General features: G+C 48.2%; 1 protein-coding gene across 1 annotated transcript in view; it reads left to right on the top strand.

Moving 5' to 3' along the window:
• Window positions 1-845: 845 nt before the first annotated feature.
• The window catches only part of VAMP5 (vesicle associated membrane protein 5), a 63,827-nt gene continuing 47,225 nt past the window's right edge, over window positions 846-17,447 (top strand). Inside the window, exon 1 of the mRNA XM_069619040.1 lies at window positions 846-1,186. Within this exon, the coding sequence (XP_069475141.1) occupies window positions 1,184-1,186 (3 nt within the window). The 5' untranslated portion in view covers window positions 846-1,183. The remainder of the gene's footprint in view (window positions 1,187-17,447) is intronic.

The raw sequence follows: 17,447 nt of genomic DNA, 5'->3' as shown, positions 1-17,447 counted from the left end.
GGGGTGCTAATGGCCTTCTTAACCCGTTCGACGAGCCAAACCGGTGTAAGGTCCTGGTGCTCTTGTTAACTGCCCTCACTTCGCTCGGGCCGTTAACTCTGGCTTCTGGGCCGTTACAGGGGTTAAGAACGCCATAACATGACATGATGTGCAAGCTGACAAAGCCCAGCTCTGCAGGAGATCGGTTTGGCTTACCTCGCGTGCTACCTGTGCAAGCTACCTGGTCTCCAGCTTCACACTAACTGTGGCGGCTCTTTTGGTGCTTGAAAAAGAATCACCAGCATTGCCCCGTACGGCTTTTCAGAAGGCCTCAGGCTAAGAAAAGAGAACCTCTTTCAGGGCGAGCGCCAACCAGGCGGAAACCCAGGTGGGTTACACGCAAGGGGATCCCCGGGGCCTGCCAAGCTCCCCTGAGTTGCTCATAGAACGGTGTGACTTGGTTTTGTGGACTAATGTGCGCTGCTTAGTGACTTCGTTTCTGTTCAGCTAGTGAGTTTGACGACTGCCATTATAGCTACACACGTTTTGAAAATGAGTGCCCTACTCACGACTCTGTTGCGAAAAGTCACAAATTGCGATTTTCAAACATGGCAATGTTTGTTTTGTGTTGCCGCAGACAGGCGCTGGCTTCAGGCCTGCCTTACTTTTCTATTGCCCGCTTTGTGTGAGTGTCTGTGCACTGCGTTTCCAGTAACACACCTGCACCCCACCTGTACATCTTTGGCCACACACGGGCCCCGCCATGCCTCTAAACGCAGCCAGTGTGCGCGAGCTGGGGCGAGCTCTCTGCTCTCAACAGCCTGATATCCTGCCAGGGAACCCAGGACCCTCCCTTCCCTCCACCCACACTCTATATTTACTCTTCCTGCCGCTGTTCTCGCGACTGCCAGAGCTGCGCGCTGGGCGTGCTAGGGGGGCACCTAGCCGAGCTGCTGCCACCCGGCGTGGGGCCGTGACTTTTGTTCCCAGGCACCTGGCACCGGTCCAACCTCACCAGAGCCGAAGCGAGAAAGGAAAGTCCGGGGCAGTCCTGGCCGGGATCGGAAGTCACGCGAAGGGGGAAGTTCTGCGGCGACCGAGGAAAAGGAACCAAGGGCGAGGAGCAAAGGCACTTGTCCGAGGGTACAGGGCGACTGACGGGCACCCAGCACCGTGACAGGCTGTCGCGGGCCCAGCAGGAATAATGGTAAGGGGTCCTATTTTATAGTACACGCAAGGCCGCGTCCATTTCCTGCCTGTGCACTCCTGTTGCTTAGAGAACGAAAGTGTTGTGATTTATCTGCCCAGGATCACACTATTACTATGCAATTGAGAACTTTAGGACTGCGGGATTCGATCTCAGCCCCCCTGCTTTGTCCCCTCCCACCTTTTGATAACTGTATCCGAGTCGACCCCTTTGCGAATCTGTCCAGTGGGTGGGGGGTCAGTGTGGTGGAATACACCCCAGCTTCAGAGCTTTCTGAAGGATTTTTCAGGGACCTGGGCGCATGCATCCATGGGGTCCCTATTTGGAAAATGTAGATTGCAATATGTGTTGGGAATTACACACTATCATGCGCTGTTCCCCAATGTACAATGTGTACATGTGCATCGATTTCCAAAATGACCCCGTCGTCCCTCGCCAGAGAAGTTTTAAAAATATTTGTGCCTTTTTGAACCCAGATCTGGCTGGACATCTGTTCCTAAAAAAAATAAATAAAAACAATGCTGTATAACGGCTACTAACATATGCTATTACATATACAAGCATGGTGGGCTTGGTTTACTGTTACAGTAAATTATGAGAATACAGTGGCACCGTATACCAATGTAACCCCCCTCCCTCCGAATGCCCCCCCCCCCAGGATTCAGCGGCATGCTTTGCGCTAACCATTTACATGTTCCAACGCATGTGACAATGACCGAGTTTGAGGGTTGGCATGTGCAGTGGCGTGCCCAGAGTCGTTTGACTGGGGTGGCACAGGCGGGGCACTGACTTATGCAGGGGTGGCATGAAGTATGATCACACACACATACACGCCTAGAAACACTTGTGTGCAGTTATAAATGCCATATCATATCACACATCATGATCATAGTTTAGGATAATTGGGTGGCACCTGGGGTGGCCAATCAGATTCCAGGGGTAGCACGTGCCACCCGAGGTCTCTCCCTGCACGCGAGCCTTCCTAAAACTATCCACTCGACTATATCCAACTGGGTTAATTAAGTAAACGAACATGACCCCAGTCACAGACAAGCCTGCACGTGCGTTCTATATCTCACATGCAGCCCCAGTAGGCACCAGTGGGAAGGCAGAAAAAGGCTAGCAAGCATGAGCTTGTCCGCATCGCCTCCACGGAAGCTTGCGGGATCAACACCACGTGCAGGGCAACATTCTCTGTTCCATTCGGGAGATGCCATTCCAGTCCTGGTTTTATCTTTGCATTCTGGGACGTGTAGTCTTGGATTTGCCCATTATAAACCCAGCAATACGAGTCCTTGAATGCAAAGGTAAAACCAGCACTGGACGAGTGTCTCACAAATGGAGTGGGTAATGTTGGCAGTGTGACACTGCCATGTTTTTACCTGGCGGTTGTCATGCTTCATACGTGTAACTGAACTATGCTTCTGGGTGACCAGAATGTAGTTACAGGGAGGGGTGATTCATGTAGTTTAAGTGCATTTAATGTTATGTGGGTTGCTGGCGTTTTGGGTCCTGGAAGAAAAGGAAGGGCTGGCTAGCTTGTCTGCCGCCAGCAAGGCCTGTGGGCGCTATGGCTGTGGGCCCTGAAAGGTGAGGGGTTCGTGGCGTAGCAAGGGGGGAGTGATGCTGTCACTAAATCCACGGTGCGAGGCAGGCGGGAGAACGAGTGCTGCGATGCATGCAGGTCAGTGATGTCATATTTAGAAGCATCGACGTATGCAGAATATGGCTACGTGTGTGGCGCAGGCCAGAATGGCCCTGTGCCCTGATGCCGGTTGGCATTCGGGGGCATTCATGAACGTGGTCGCGTGAAGTGGTCGGCATGTTGGCCAGCATGTGGTGCGAAGGACCAGGAGAGATGCAAGCAGATCAGTGCGGTGGTGGTGGTGGTGGGACGCGTGGGACTCCGGCTGCATCCAAAAAGGAGCGAGTGGGATGCGGGACCAGTGCTTTAAATGGGGTAAAACATTGAGGGGGGGCCCTTATTTGGGGGCCTGGCTTCATTGATAGGCGTGGCCTGACATGTGTGCAAACCATAGTAAGGTATGCAAAAAAATGTATACATGTATGTAAGCATTTATATATTTGTATGAATACCTTACTATGGTCTGTGGACTTTTCAAGCCATCTTTTATATAAGTATCGGTAAATACGTACATTTCCAGTATTTATTCGTTATAAACTTCATTTGGGATACAATGGATTCTGTCATTTGCCTCAAATAATCAGTTTTGTAAGCTTTTTCTGGTTTCCCCGTAATGGCATATCCCAAAAGCTTTCACTTTTTATAAAGGGGCCTCATTCACTGTCCATCGTAGGTTTACAGCTTTTTTACTAGTTGTTAATGTCAGGAGTTTAGTTTTGACTGCGTTCATCTTTAAAAAGTTAACGTTTACATAACCCAAAAAGGCAGATAACAGTCTCTGCAGGCCAGTACAAGTGTGATCTCATAAAATAAAGTCATCCGCGTAGGCTAACCACTTTATACTCAAAGATTCAAATCTTGAGGGTGCAAAGGCAGCCTGTTAAAAAAAATGCACCCACATCCGAGACATGCACATTAAAAAGGCAGGAGGCCAAAATGCACCCCTACCTTAAACCGTTTCGTGTGGAAATGTTTTGAGAAAGGACCCCCTCTTGATTCAACAGCTCCTGCATGTTAGAATTGTCATGCATTCTCATCACTAACTTGAACAGGCCAGCAGGACTTCCCCAACTCACTAATTTCTGCCATAGACGATTGCGACTCGGCATATCAAATGCGGAAGTGTGGTCAGTTGCCGTCAGATTAATCACCTAAAATGTTTTCCCCTCAAACTAAATCCTGGCAAGATTTTATTATAAACCCATTCAAACTGGTGTCATGCAATTTTCTAAACCCATTTTTTTTATTCTACCCGTCCCTATCGCCCAATCTTCCAGATGATTTAAGATTAGTGCTGCAAAGATTTTACTGTCGACATCTAATATTGTGATTGGGCGATAGTTCTTGGGATCTGATATTATCCCTCTTTTAAAAATGGGAATTATAAACGATACTGCCGAGAAGTTGGAAATCAATCTTTTAACATAATATAATTGAACATCTTGGGAGGATAGCTCAGGTGCAACATGCTTGCCTTGGAAGTATGACGACGTGGAGCAACACAGGTTCAATCCCCGGGTCTGCGCTTAGAAACCTCTGGGTATTAGGCGCGTTATACATAACCAATTACAAAAAAATTACAAAAATAAATTTCAATGCCGTTGCCCATTTAACTGGATCTCCCTTAATTAGTTTATTAGATAAATAATTAGGGCCGGGGGCACAAGAATTGCAAGCTTTGAGGATAATGTTATACATGTCCTCTAAGCCAAGAGTGAAATCTCTTAATGCCCCATGTGTTAACGGTGCCCGTTTTCTCAATCAAAGGTGAACCAACCTCTGCATAAAGAGACCCTAGATGTGATACCGAGTCTTCTTCCGCAACAACGCTGATGATAGATTCCACTCCTGTCTTTACTGAATTGATTATTCTCAAGAAGTTTGTAATATCTTTAGTTCTAAGACATTCCAACATCACTTCTGCATCCGCGTGTAATAAGCTGGCCTTACACCTTCTAATCCAGTTTTCATAACTGCGCTTGACCTTCTTTATAGTCAACGTTTTCCCAGTCGCGGCCATATTTTTTTCCCTTAATAGACCTGATCTCATACCATTTTTTCTTAACGCTAAGGTGGAGTTGTACAAATGGGTCTTTCTAAATAATTGGGCACCCCTAACCCTCCCAACTTAGAATCCTCCAAATGTGTCCTCCAAAGTGTGAGAAAAAAAGTTATTGAAGTTATCTGTTGTCAAAGTGAACAACTTCCACTCATAGCTAGTAGTACACAGAAGCCCTGATTAGAAGTTATGCCGGTCTGGAATAAAGTGCTGGTTACAAATGTTACCAGCACCTTTTCCGGACCGGCAAACTACATGTCTGCCAGTAGGGGAACTACCAGCAGGCCTGACTGCCTGGTAGTTCAAGCCCCTACCAGCAGATTTTTCACTGAAACACTGGCACCCTTACTAACAATGCCAGTGCTTCGGTGTTCCCATTCCCTTGGAATCTATGGGAATGGGAATGTACCGTTCCGCCGCCGCCCGTAATATCTTGACATTACTCCGATAACGGACGGCGGAAATGTTAATGTGAGTCTGCCGTTAACCCGCCGGTAGCACTGATGGTTACCGGCAGACTCATAATGAGGGCCATAGTCTTGGCCATTATCCCATTAACTCTGGTAACCTTATTGCCGTTCCACGAGATTCTGTTCCGCAGTGCATTCGGAACCAGGTCAAACTTATAAATATCAGAAAAGGAGCTCAAATTAAGTTCGAATGCACACTGCAGCATAATATGATCGCTCCAACTATTATGCACTATATTCAATCTCGTACATTTATCAAAAATACATTTGTCAGTAGAAATGTAACGTAACGTTGAAGAGGATAATCCTCTATGCCAAGTAGAGCAACCAGGAGAGTCTCCTTCCATAGCACCATTCAGTTTCACGAAACCTATATTTGTTAAAGCATTTTGCCACTTACCACCATTACTAGCTTTTAGCGTACTGCTTAAAGTACACTTTGAAAGCCTCAAATTCACCCTCTTGCATGGTCTGTCAATGCAATCAAGTTTGCCTTTGATTTGAGAATGATATGGTAACAAGAGACACTTCAAAACCACTCTACCACCCACCCTAACTGAAAATACCTTCCGGCACACAACCTGTGTATTGAAAAAACATAGGTGAAAAGATGGATGCACTCAATTTCCCTAAACACCAAACTTACCCACAACAGACACACCAACACAACTCCCCACACTCCTTATGCACCACTCTGACAGACCCACAGACAACCACACAAACAAGTACCTTATTAACCTGGAGTGCACATTAACCATTGCACAAAACAGCTTGCTCACAAAGTATCCAAATCCTACACCCAATAGAGGCGCATCTTCGGATCTGTACACATCAACATAGTAACAAAGCAATCTTGCCCAGTTATGCGCTACTTTATTAGTCCCCTCCCCCACTGCCTGCAGATCCTGAAGCTCCTAGAAAGTGAGAAAATGGCAGCGGGTGTGCTATGAAAGATGCAATAAAATAGCAGAACAGGACATAGCAAAGAGTTTCACTCATTCTCCTGTGGGACAGAACTATGCACGGCTCAAGCACCTTGCAATGTGACTGGCAGAAAACAGGGGAGAAAATTAATGTTGGCTCTGCCACAGTTACTGACTGGCTAATGAGACTATATATTTGCCTGTCAAAAATTATGTGATATAGGACTGAGGCAGGGCCAGTGCAACAATAGTGAAATTACAAGTGACAGTTTTGGTGTCCAGTAACAGAGGAGCATGAGTGTACACTATTTTCTTCCTACTCATTAAATTTGTCCCTTTGCAAGGGTTTCGTTTTTTAAAATAGTGTGATTAAGTTCACACTATTTGAAATAAGGACTCCAATGTTTGCAGTTAAGTCAGAGTAGGATTAAATAATGGACCAGGATCACACACTTTGGCTAAACAGTGAAGCAGGGATTTTAACCCACTCTGCAAATTTGACCACGTACCTTCCAAGCTTTACATGGTACACATATTAAAATGTTGGATTCCAAGGCCTGCAATAATACTGTCTCACAGTGTTTACTTACAAAACGCACACATTGCATAGTAAAGCCACATGGCAACATGCAAATCCTTGTAGTAAAATGATAAGCCAATAGAAGATCATTTTGGCTTTACTTTTCACATCATTAATGGTACTAAAAGTCAGAGATTGCAAGAGAATGCACACCTGAAACATCTATTTAACCCCACTGTACTTCAAGTCATTTAAGACATGCAATAAAAGAAGTTGTGTAATAAACTCTGATAGATATGGAGATTCTTTGTTACAAACCTCCAGCTTGTTGTTACTCATGATGTTGAGAGAAACTGAGTAGCAACATAAAGCAACTTTATTTTGTTCATATCAGTCTAGTAGACATCATGGATGTAAACAGATATTTAAAAGGATGCTTTGTGTTGCTCACTTTAACGAACATTGCTGGTTTGTGAGGTCTTTCAGTTGGAAATGTGGCATCATGCATATGAAAGCCTCTGCTGCTGATAAAAGAAATGTGCCCGCAGGTCCTTAAGGTGCTGCAGAGCCACTGACAGACGCTGCGTGTGTGTCAAAGCCTGGCCGTGACTTGGGAAATTGACAGTGCTTGATCCTGCAGGCCGAGCTGAATCTATATCTAGAAAAGTAAACTAACCAGTGGACCAGTGTACCAATGATTTATATTACACTTCCTGCGCTGGATGTTTGCACCCAGTGGAGTGAAGTACTTGCTATGGTTCCACCCACAGAAGACTCATTGACAAATTTAGCAGCATTGGGTAGGTTTCTTTTAGTTTCCAGTGGCGGTGCACCTGTGTCACTCCCACAGTAAGGGACATGTTCTGGCTTAGCAGTGGTGGCGTCCTGTATGAGGCGCACCTGTATCAATCCCACAGCATGGGACATGGTTTGGCTTAGCAGTGGTGGTGCCCTTTTTGAGGTGCACCTGTATCAATCCCACAGCATGGGACATGGTTTGGCTTAGCAGTGGTGGTGCCCTGTTTGAGGTGCACCTGTATCAATCCCAAAGTATGAGACATGGTTTGGATTAGCAGTGGTGGTGCCCTGTTTGAGGTGCACCTGTATCAATCCCACAGTAAGGGACATGGTTTGGCTTAGCAGTGGTGGTGCCCTGTTTGAGGTGCACCTGTATCAATCCCACAGTAAGGGACATGGTTTGGCTAAGCAGTGGTGGTGCCCTGTTTGAGGTGCACCCGTATCAATGGTTTGGCTTAGCAGTGGTGGTGCCCTGTTTGAGGTGCACCTATATCAATCCCACAGTAAGGGACAGGTTCTGGCATAGCACTGGTGGCATCCTGTATGAGGTGTTACTTTTATCAATCCCACAGTAAGGGACATTTCCTGGCATATTGGTGGTGATGTCTTGTGTGACGTGCACCAGTATCAATTCCACAGTAAGGGACAGAGTCTGGCTTAGTGGTGGTAGTGTCCTGTATGAGGTGCACTTGTATCAATCCCACAGTAAGGGACAGAGTCTGGCTTAGCGGTGGTGGCATCCTAAGTAAGGTGCACCGGTGACAATTCCTCAATAAGGGACTGAGTCTGGCTTAGTGGTGTAAGTGTCCTGTATGAGGTGCACTTGTATCAATCTCACACTAAGGGAAAGAGTCTGGCTTAGCAGTGGTGGTGTCCTCTATGAGGTGCACCTGTATCAATCCCACAAAAAGGGACATGGCATAGCAGTGGTCGTGCCATGTACGAGGTGCACTTGTATCGATCCCACAGTAAAGGTCAGGTTCTGCCATAGCAGTGATGGTGTCCTGTGTGATGTGCTCATATCTTGGCATTGACATGAAGGTCACATTTCCGTATTGGATTGATGGTTCCTTTTCTTGGTTGAGGAGTTATTTTTTAGTCCTGCAGTGACAGTCAACTTCCAATGCGCTTGCACCTCACTTTAATACCACTATCCTAATGGCTCCTTACACCCCTCTGTCCCCCAACCACGGATCATGACAGCCATCCAAGAACCAAAGACATCAATGCTTCTCTACCTAAGCAACTGGTTTAAAGATCACTCCTCCACTCTCCATGCTGCTTACACATACTCTCTCCTGGCTTTCACCACTGCTCTTGAGGCTGCCAAATCATCCTACTGTACTGACCAAATATCATCTAACTGTACACGCCCTTACAGATCTTCCATGCCCCTCCAGCGCATGTTCTCATCCCACAAAAACAACACTCCCTATCCACTTCTTGCTCAGATGACAATGTTGCCTCTTCTCCTCCAAACGCACACCATGTCAACCCTTCTATTTCCCCCATCTCCTCCCTCCTATCGACCCCTCTGCTTCTATCTATGCAACATCTCCCCTAGCTCCTCCACTAAACTCTTACCCATCCTCCATTCAGCTAACCAATCCTCTGCTCCCATTCACCCCTTTGCATGACCATTAAAGAAATTGCACCCATCACCACCCCGGACCAGTCCTCCCTCTTCACCCTCTCTCTCATCACAGGCCTTTTCTCTGAGTGCTATAAAATAGCCCATGCCATCCCGTTGTCAAACAAAAATCTGGAGACCCAACAATCCCTGCGTTTATAGGCATGTCTCTCTCTCTAAAAATACTCGAGTGAGTTATCGTTGCCATGATTTTCAAGTACCTTGGGAATCACTCACTCTGTCATCCCCTCCATTCTGGATTCCGTTGTAACCACTACACTGTAACCGGGCTCTCCCATGTGCCCAGCTTTATAACCAGTGCCCACCACTCTCACCTATTCTCCATATTAATCCTACCTGACCTCTCTGCCACCTTTGACATGGTGGCCTATCCTTCCCAGCTCCTAACCCTCTCCTCCCTTGGCTTCAAGGATGCCGCACTTAAATGGATGGCCTCTTACCTCCCTGACCACTACTTCTCCCTCTTTAGTAAAAAATTCCTCTCTCACACCCCTTCCTGTTGGTGCCCCGCATGGATCTGTTCCTGATCCACTCCTCTTCACGCTCTACGCCACCTCCCTGGGGAAGCGTATCTACTCCTTTGGGGTTCACTACCACCTCTTTGCTGATGACTCGGATCTTTTTCTCTCTTCCCCCCTTTACCTGTGACATCGGTCAACCCATCAACAATTGTTTTATTACCATCTGTCACTGGATGGGGATTGCTGCTTGATGCTGAAATCTTCGAAAATTGAAGTCCTATTTCTCCCTGTCTCTAACGCGTATTCCACTCTCCTATCTAATTCCCACCAGACAATCTCACTTTCTCACCAATGGCTGAGAACCTTGGGCTTGCTTAGACAGCTGCCTTAGACTCCATTACGGCCACTGCCGCAACTGCGAGAGTCATCGATCTTCATACTGATCAAATACATTCACACCTCTCCCGCCACTTTGTCAAAACATCAATTACTATTCTTGTGGTCTGCAATCTTGGCTACTGCTCGAGACCACTCCTTTGCTTCTCCTTTTCTTCCCTTAATAAAGTCCTAAACTTTGCTGCAGGTGTCTTCTTCAACTTATCTAGAGCCTCGCCTTCCTCTACACACCGCCACCATGCTGGATGGTTACCGGTGGAAACCTGCTCTCTCTTTCAATTCCTTCTTCTTGTCTTCTAATATATTTATGGTCTCGCCCTTTCCCCGCTCTACCTTACTGACTGCATCTCCTTGTAACTCTCCCTATCGTACACTACGTTCTTCTCCCCTGCCTAACCTTTCTGCCCTTCCTCTTCCTGGTTCCGTTCCTTCGCCCTACTAGCCCCTCTACTGGAAGGCCCTCCCCTGGATATCAAAGCCTTTCCATCTGCTGAACAGTTCAAGACCAGGCCCAAGCTTCACCTTTTGACCTGCGACGGGACTTCTCCCACCGCCTCTCTTACTGACCTCGATCCACCCCTTTCCACTCGACTCTACTATCATCAATGTGCAAATATATGAATGTGCATATTACCATCTACCAAGGGTAAAAATGTCACGTTGTGAGCTACTAGCCGGGTAGAAAATGTCCCCAGTCCTGAATTTTGCACATTCATAAAGCACACTGTTTCTTACGCGCGAACAAGTCAATGATCATTAGCCAATGGCTAGTGCAAATTTGAGGCTTTCATCTACTGTGGCAATGCGCCCCTATTATATGTGATGTCTATGTCGAGCTCTTGGACTATGTGCCATTAGCCGACCCTCTCATCACCCGCTTACTCAAAACTCGTGTATCCTCCATCTACGATAAAGGCGCCAAGCCAAATGGCTCTATATTGATGTGCGTCATTTCTGGTTGAATTGACACTCGGCTTGCAATGCATAGATACAAATATAAAAAATGAAAGACATTGGTAATTTTCCATAATTACGTATGTACCTACACGGGTGTTTTGGCTTGGCTCTAGGACCCATTAGAAGTGTCTTTCCTCGAACCGTAAAAAAAAATGAAATGCAGTCACATGTAAATTGCTGAACTTTGTGAAACCATCTGTGACCGGCTGCATGGCAAGGTCAGCAGATGGCAGGCGCGTGCGCATAAACTGAACTGGGTTTCATTAGAAGAACCGTAGGGTTTGAACAGGACTGGTCTTTATGGTGGTCAAGAGGACCCCCTGTCACTGGAATGGAGTCTCCCAGTACGACAGATACATTTGATATCACTTTCTCCACGCTCAACAATTCTTGACATGAATACGCCTCAACTTGCAGGTTAAGGGTCATGCATTCAAAGGGTCCTTTATTGAGAATGGGCTATACATTGACGCTTTGTTTTGTTTTTTTGAAAATTCTTTTTTTACGTTTTTTTAAATTGGGTGGTTTTTAGCCCAACCCCTTCTCCCAGCCTCTTCCACAATCCTCTTCTCTGCTTTTTAGTCCTCTCCGTCATCTCCTTTTTACACTTTGCTAATGCATATTCTCGACTTACTTATATATTCTTTTTCTGAGTATTCTTTTTCTCAATGGTGGGGTCTGAATGGAGAGTTGGCATTTGATGTTTGCGTGATTTCTCAATTCAGTGTGGGACTCATGAGTCAATTATCCTCACGCGACACCTCTTTGCCCACTGGGTCTAGTTATGTTAATCAGATGACTTCTTCGTTTGTATGGGACTTGTTATTCAATTACCCACAATGCAGTCTTTCTTTTCACAAAGAATTTCTCAGTTTGCTGTTGCTGTGGGACTTGGGGCTTAGTTTACCAACAAACATTGATTCGGTATATGAATTGTATGTTTATATGCATTTACAAAGATGTCCGCTTGTTTGAAAGCAAACAAATTAACTTTTTTGTAAAACTATCAATTTTATTTACACCATAAAAAAACTCGCAGGAGGCCTGTCTCAAATAACGGAAAAAGCAAGCAAAGTTTCTTATTAATGCCAGCCCACAGGAGACTTGTCAGAGCCGCATGCGAATCGGGCAGCCAGGCCTGAATCATTTTGTGGAATCGGTCACATTTCTGCAAAGATACGTGAAAAGGAAAGCGACGAGCGCCGGAAGGCAGGGAAAGGCTCTCAGCACAGGGTGGGCCACTCACACCTGACCCAAGACACAGTTCCATCTCGGGGTTGGCTCACCAGGCACCCCAGAAAGATTGTCGCAGGAAATGTTTCTCAAATGAGAGCCAATGCATCAAGCAACCTGCCGCGGACAATGGCGATGTATTTATTGGGTGTTTTATTGGGCGCTCCAGCGCTGCATGCATTGAGATACTCCGCAGCCTCAGGGACGTCATTTCACCAAAATGCCTGGGGTAGCGGAAGTGACATCACATGACCCTTGACCCCCTGATGACATCACAGGAAGGGATGTTATTTGACCCCACTCCAAAATGATATCGCGGAATCGAACAAGACACATGTTTTGGCATTCCTATTCTTTCTTATTTAGGTTCAGTGCTGAAAGTGTTAGCCTTGTGGCCCTCATGTTCTTATTTTTCTTATTTTTTTAAGGGGCCTGAACAAGACAGCTAGCCACTCCAGAATTAAAGATCCACATGGTTCTGGCCACAGCCCAGGAGCTTGCATTGAAGAAAAAAAAAAGAATACTATTTTTTTTTTTAGAGGTCACAAGGGAGACCACAGAGGTCGCAAAGGAGACCTCAAAGGTCGCACTTGCGACCCCTGGCGACTCCCAAATGACATCCCTGTGCAGCCTCCCCGGAAGCACACACGGCTAGTGCTACTGGGACTTGTGCCCGTGCCTGGGCGGGTCCCAACTTTATTGACCATGCTGGGCACACCCCGTCATCAGGGGCCGTTCCTTATCACAACATCCCTCCCAACTTTTTATAACAAAAACAAACAGCAATATTTATCACCACATCGACTAAGACTGCTGGGCAAAGTCCCAACTGTATTCACTAATCACAAAGTCCTCGATCTGCCCCAGGGGCTTCCTTCTGACTCGGACTCACTCAGGTGAGTCCCGCCATCTGCATCAGCTTCACAACCCTTTGGTGTCCCTGGCATGTCGCTTGCCTCTGGCTCTCCAGGGTCATCTCTTGGACTTCCTTGGAGCCAGTGGAACCAACTGCAGCTTCTGGTGAGGGACTCAGTGCCCCTCTCTGCCGTCACCGTCAAGCCCTGCTTCTGGGTCACCACCCAAGGGCTGCTATCACAAGGAAGATGTAGCTTGTGCCAGGGATTGCTAATGCAGGAGAGGGCTGTGTCCCCCACCCCCATAGGCGTGTTGACCAGACGTCTTTGGCTCGTCTGCCTGGCATTGATCTTTTGCTGGGTGTCACACAGCCGTTCCGTACATGGCAGGACAAGCTCCCTCAACTCATGCTCCGGAATTAGTGATCGCATTTTCCTGCCCAGGAAGACCTTGCGGGGCTACCCCTGTCGTAGCATGTGATGATGTCCTGTTCCCCAGAAGGAAAGAGGTCAGGGCCTCCTCCAGTGGTGTCCCTTATCCTGTGCAATGTGGAAGGCTTTGTTAAGGGTCCACATGAGCTGCTCGACATCCCCATTGGCTTGTGGCCAACAGAACCTTGCAAAGTCTTCCCCGTGGAAAGGCGAGCCATTGTCCGACCTAACAGAATCTGGGATTCCGTGGCGCACAAAGAACTCCTCCAAGAACGGGAGCACCGTACCACCGTGTGGATGCCATAAAAGTACCATGGGATATCAGGAAAACTTGTCTAACACCACTAGGAAGTGTCTCGAACTGATGTACTGTCCCAAAATCCAGACTGAGAGTTTTCCATTGCTTTGTGGCTCTCTCTGAGGACTCAGTGGGTGGTGCCTGGGTTGCTGGTCGACCTGCCTGTCAGCAAACGCATCTATCAAGGGTACGCTCCACCTTGGCCTTCACGTCATGGACCCTACTTTCTCCCTGAGGCGTGCCTTAGTTTTGCTTCCCTCTTGGTGATCAATGTGGGCCAAGTGCAGCACCCACTGCTGCAGTTCCAGAGGGGTGACTTTGTGAACGCCTCAGGAGTACTCCTTCCAGGATGACGGACAGTACACCTCTCACCTTCCACAGACCCTGAAGAAATGCCCGTGCTGTAGGTGTCCATCCGGTGAGGAACGACTTAAATTCCCAGTGTCTGCAGCTGGACCGGGAGCTCCTGCAGGCCCTCATCTCGGCGTGTGGCCACCACAATATCAGTCACAGAAATGGAATATGGTAATCATGTTAACCAGAACTTCCACATCCTCGTCCACATTGTTGCAGCACTTTGTGAGCAGAAGAGGATGCCTCAACAGGTAATCAAACTGTCAGTCAATACTCCAGTAGCTGTATCAGCCACTGCTCCAATGTGATGGGCGGATGCAGCACCGGCCGAGTCGTGATGGGGATCAGCGGCTTGTGATCAGTAAACACAGTCATGGGGTGGCCATAGATGTAGAGATGAAAATGCGGACATCTCCACAGGATCACAAGTGCCTCCCTCTCTATCTGCGAATATTGCAAGCTCTGTATAGGTGAGAGCATTGCTGGAATAAGCGACAGGGCGCCTGTCGCCCTGCAGGTCAACCTACAGGAGTACTGCTCCAAACCCCACCAGGCTGGCATTGACTACCAGCTCTGTGGTGTGTGATGGGTTGAAGTACGCCATTAACATTTCTGCTGCCAGGGCTGCCTTAGGGTTGCCGAAGGCCTTCTCCTCTGCCTTGTCCCACTTCCCGTCCAAGTCCTTCTTCGTGAAGATCCGGAGTGGCTCCATCAATGGAGCCAGATTTGAGAAGAACCGTCCACAAACGTTTACCACCCCCAAAAAGCTCTGCACCTCTGACTGGGAAATCAGGGCTGCTGCCTTCTTAATGTTCCAAACTTTGGCAAGGTCTGGGGAGAGACTTTTCTGAGGAAGACAGAGCCAAAGAAATCCACCCTCAAATGCAGGAAGCAACACTTCTTCCAATTGATTATAAGCCCATGATGCACGAGGCGTTGAAGAACTACTGCCAACCTGACTGTGTGCTCCTTCTGTGTCACTGCAGACTTCAGGTTGATTGCCAAAAAGATCAGGTCAGCCAGGTGATGCTCAGATCGCCCTATTCGGGAGCCACATGTACACACAAATGCAAACTTCATCAGAGCTCTTGAGTTTGCTTGCTACCGGAATAATGACACCCACATCGTGGGGCCATCAACCAGCTCATTAATGTCTACTCTTTCTAACTTGTCCCACTCCTCAACCTTTTGCAGCAGGTGAAAGGGGATTCTTCGGTGACACAGAGCCATTGGTTGGACCGATGAGTCCACATGCAGCCTCACTTCCTGGCACCTTGAGGCAAGCCATGCCACCAAACCACCCCTGGAACTCTGTCCAGAGTACATCAATGGCTGTCTGGTACACCTGATATTGGAAGTGCACCAGGCTGAGGCCGGCCACCGTGGAGCAGCTCAGAAGAGTGTCTGTAGCCATGGGTGTCATGTAAAATTGTGCTCGAACTGACACCACCTCATGCAGCACCCTCATGTGAAATTCTCCATCCAGTGGCAATGGCAAAGATCCAGCATAGGGGAAGATCCTGATGCACGACGTGGCCAGCTTCGGGGGAAGGCATGACTTATGGAATTGTGAGGAGGGCATCCCATTAACAGACAGGCCCGTGCCAATAAGGATCGGCACCTTCTCGGAAAGGATAGACACTGAGCACCTAGATTGCCGTCATCTTCCTTGGGCTCCAATGCAGATGGCCGAGACAAACAATGCATCCTCAATGTCTGCTGCCCCTTTGTTCCGGGACAACACCGATGCATGGTCATCCTCCAGGGCGGCCTCTCGCCACTGGCATGGACATAGTGGGGGTGCGACACAGCCTGGCAAAATTGTTGGGTTTCCCACAGCGACCTCATGTAAGCCGTATTGCCAGGCATGTCTGTTCATGTGGCAGGACCTTGCTGCACGCATCACATGACTTTCTCCACTCGTCCACAGGCTTGGGAGTGGCTTGCCTCACTTTCTGGTTCCTTCTGGTGCATGTTCCCGCCAGGCTTTTTGAGATGACGGCATGTGCTAATTCGCATGCGACTGGTCTTGATGCCTCCTCCATGTGAGCCGCCCTGGATTCTGGCAACTCGTGCAACCTGCCCAGCTCTAGGATCCGTGGATGTATGGCTCCTTCAGGATTTGATGACACACCACAGAGAATGCGCAGTGTTGAATGATCTGTGCCCTTATTTCGTCAGTCTCGTCATACAGCATGCATGAAACCACAAGGTGTCTGGGACGGCAATGGTAAGCGTCCACGACTCCTACAGATCCTGATGAGTTTGCTGCAGATGGAATCTTAAGTAGTCCTGGTTCACCAAAGGGCAAAAGTACATTTGTAGTGCCTCCCTCACCGCCTCATACAAGTCATCCGTGTTCGATAGCATTTTAAATATCGGGTGTACTTCACTCTCTGTGTAAAATATCAGCATTGCCAGATTCGCCACCTTGTCCATTTCCATTGTGGTTGCCAAAAACATCTTGAGCCTTTCGACCCACATGTCCCACCTAGGGCCCAAAGTGGCCGGAGCACCAGGGACATCAAATAAATTCTACCACTGGTTTCCCTGCAAAGACTCAGCGGTGTCCTCTGGGAGAATGTTACTAATGTACCCCCTGTCGGTGGGTGCCTGAATATGGAGTACAGTACAACGACGACACTTCGTCCTCATCACCCATGGTACCACCTTGCCTTTCCACATGTCGTGTGACGGTTTTCCACCTGGTCCAGCGGCACACGCATCCTTCCCTAGGGCCGTAATTTGGCACCACTGGTGCATCAATGAGTGACCATGACAGTAGACCCGGGACGTCCTCTCTCCGCTGTCATTCTCGCTGCACCTGTCCCAGCAGCACACGCACCCTTGGATGGGCCACAAAAACTGGGATACCCGGTCATTGCATTGATGTTGCCTCTGCTGGGAGAACAGGTGCAAGGTGTACGTGCAACTCCCGTAAGGCCTCTCAAAGGGTCACCTGGCCCTGGCACCACCCACTGGATCAGCAGTGACACCCCCCTGACAGACAATCCCCACACGCCGGCCCTTCCCTATCCAAGAAGTGAGAGCAGGCAGGGTGATCCCTGTGTCTCAGCAGCGACCCAGTAATGGAACCACGCCTTCCCTGTGAACCGGGCGCACAGCCGCTCTGCCTGTGGCACTGGCCAAGATGGGTCTTCTGCGGGGTCGAGGCCTGTACGGCCCCGGCTCCACGCGCCACCTGCCTGT

The sequence above is a fragment of the Ambystoma mexicanum genome, chromosome 10, assembly GCF_040938575.1.
Source record: "Ambystoma mexicanum isolate Mex_15411 chromosome 10, UKY_AmexF1_1, whole genome shotgun sequence".
In the NCBI taxonomy this organism is placed as follows: Eukaryota; Metazoa; Chordata; class Amphibia; order Caudata; family Ambystomatidae; genus Ambystoma; species Ambystoma mexicanum.
This window is presented reverse-complemented; position numbering and strand designations above follow the sequence as displayed.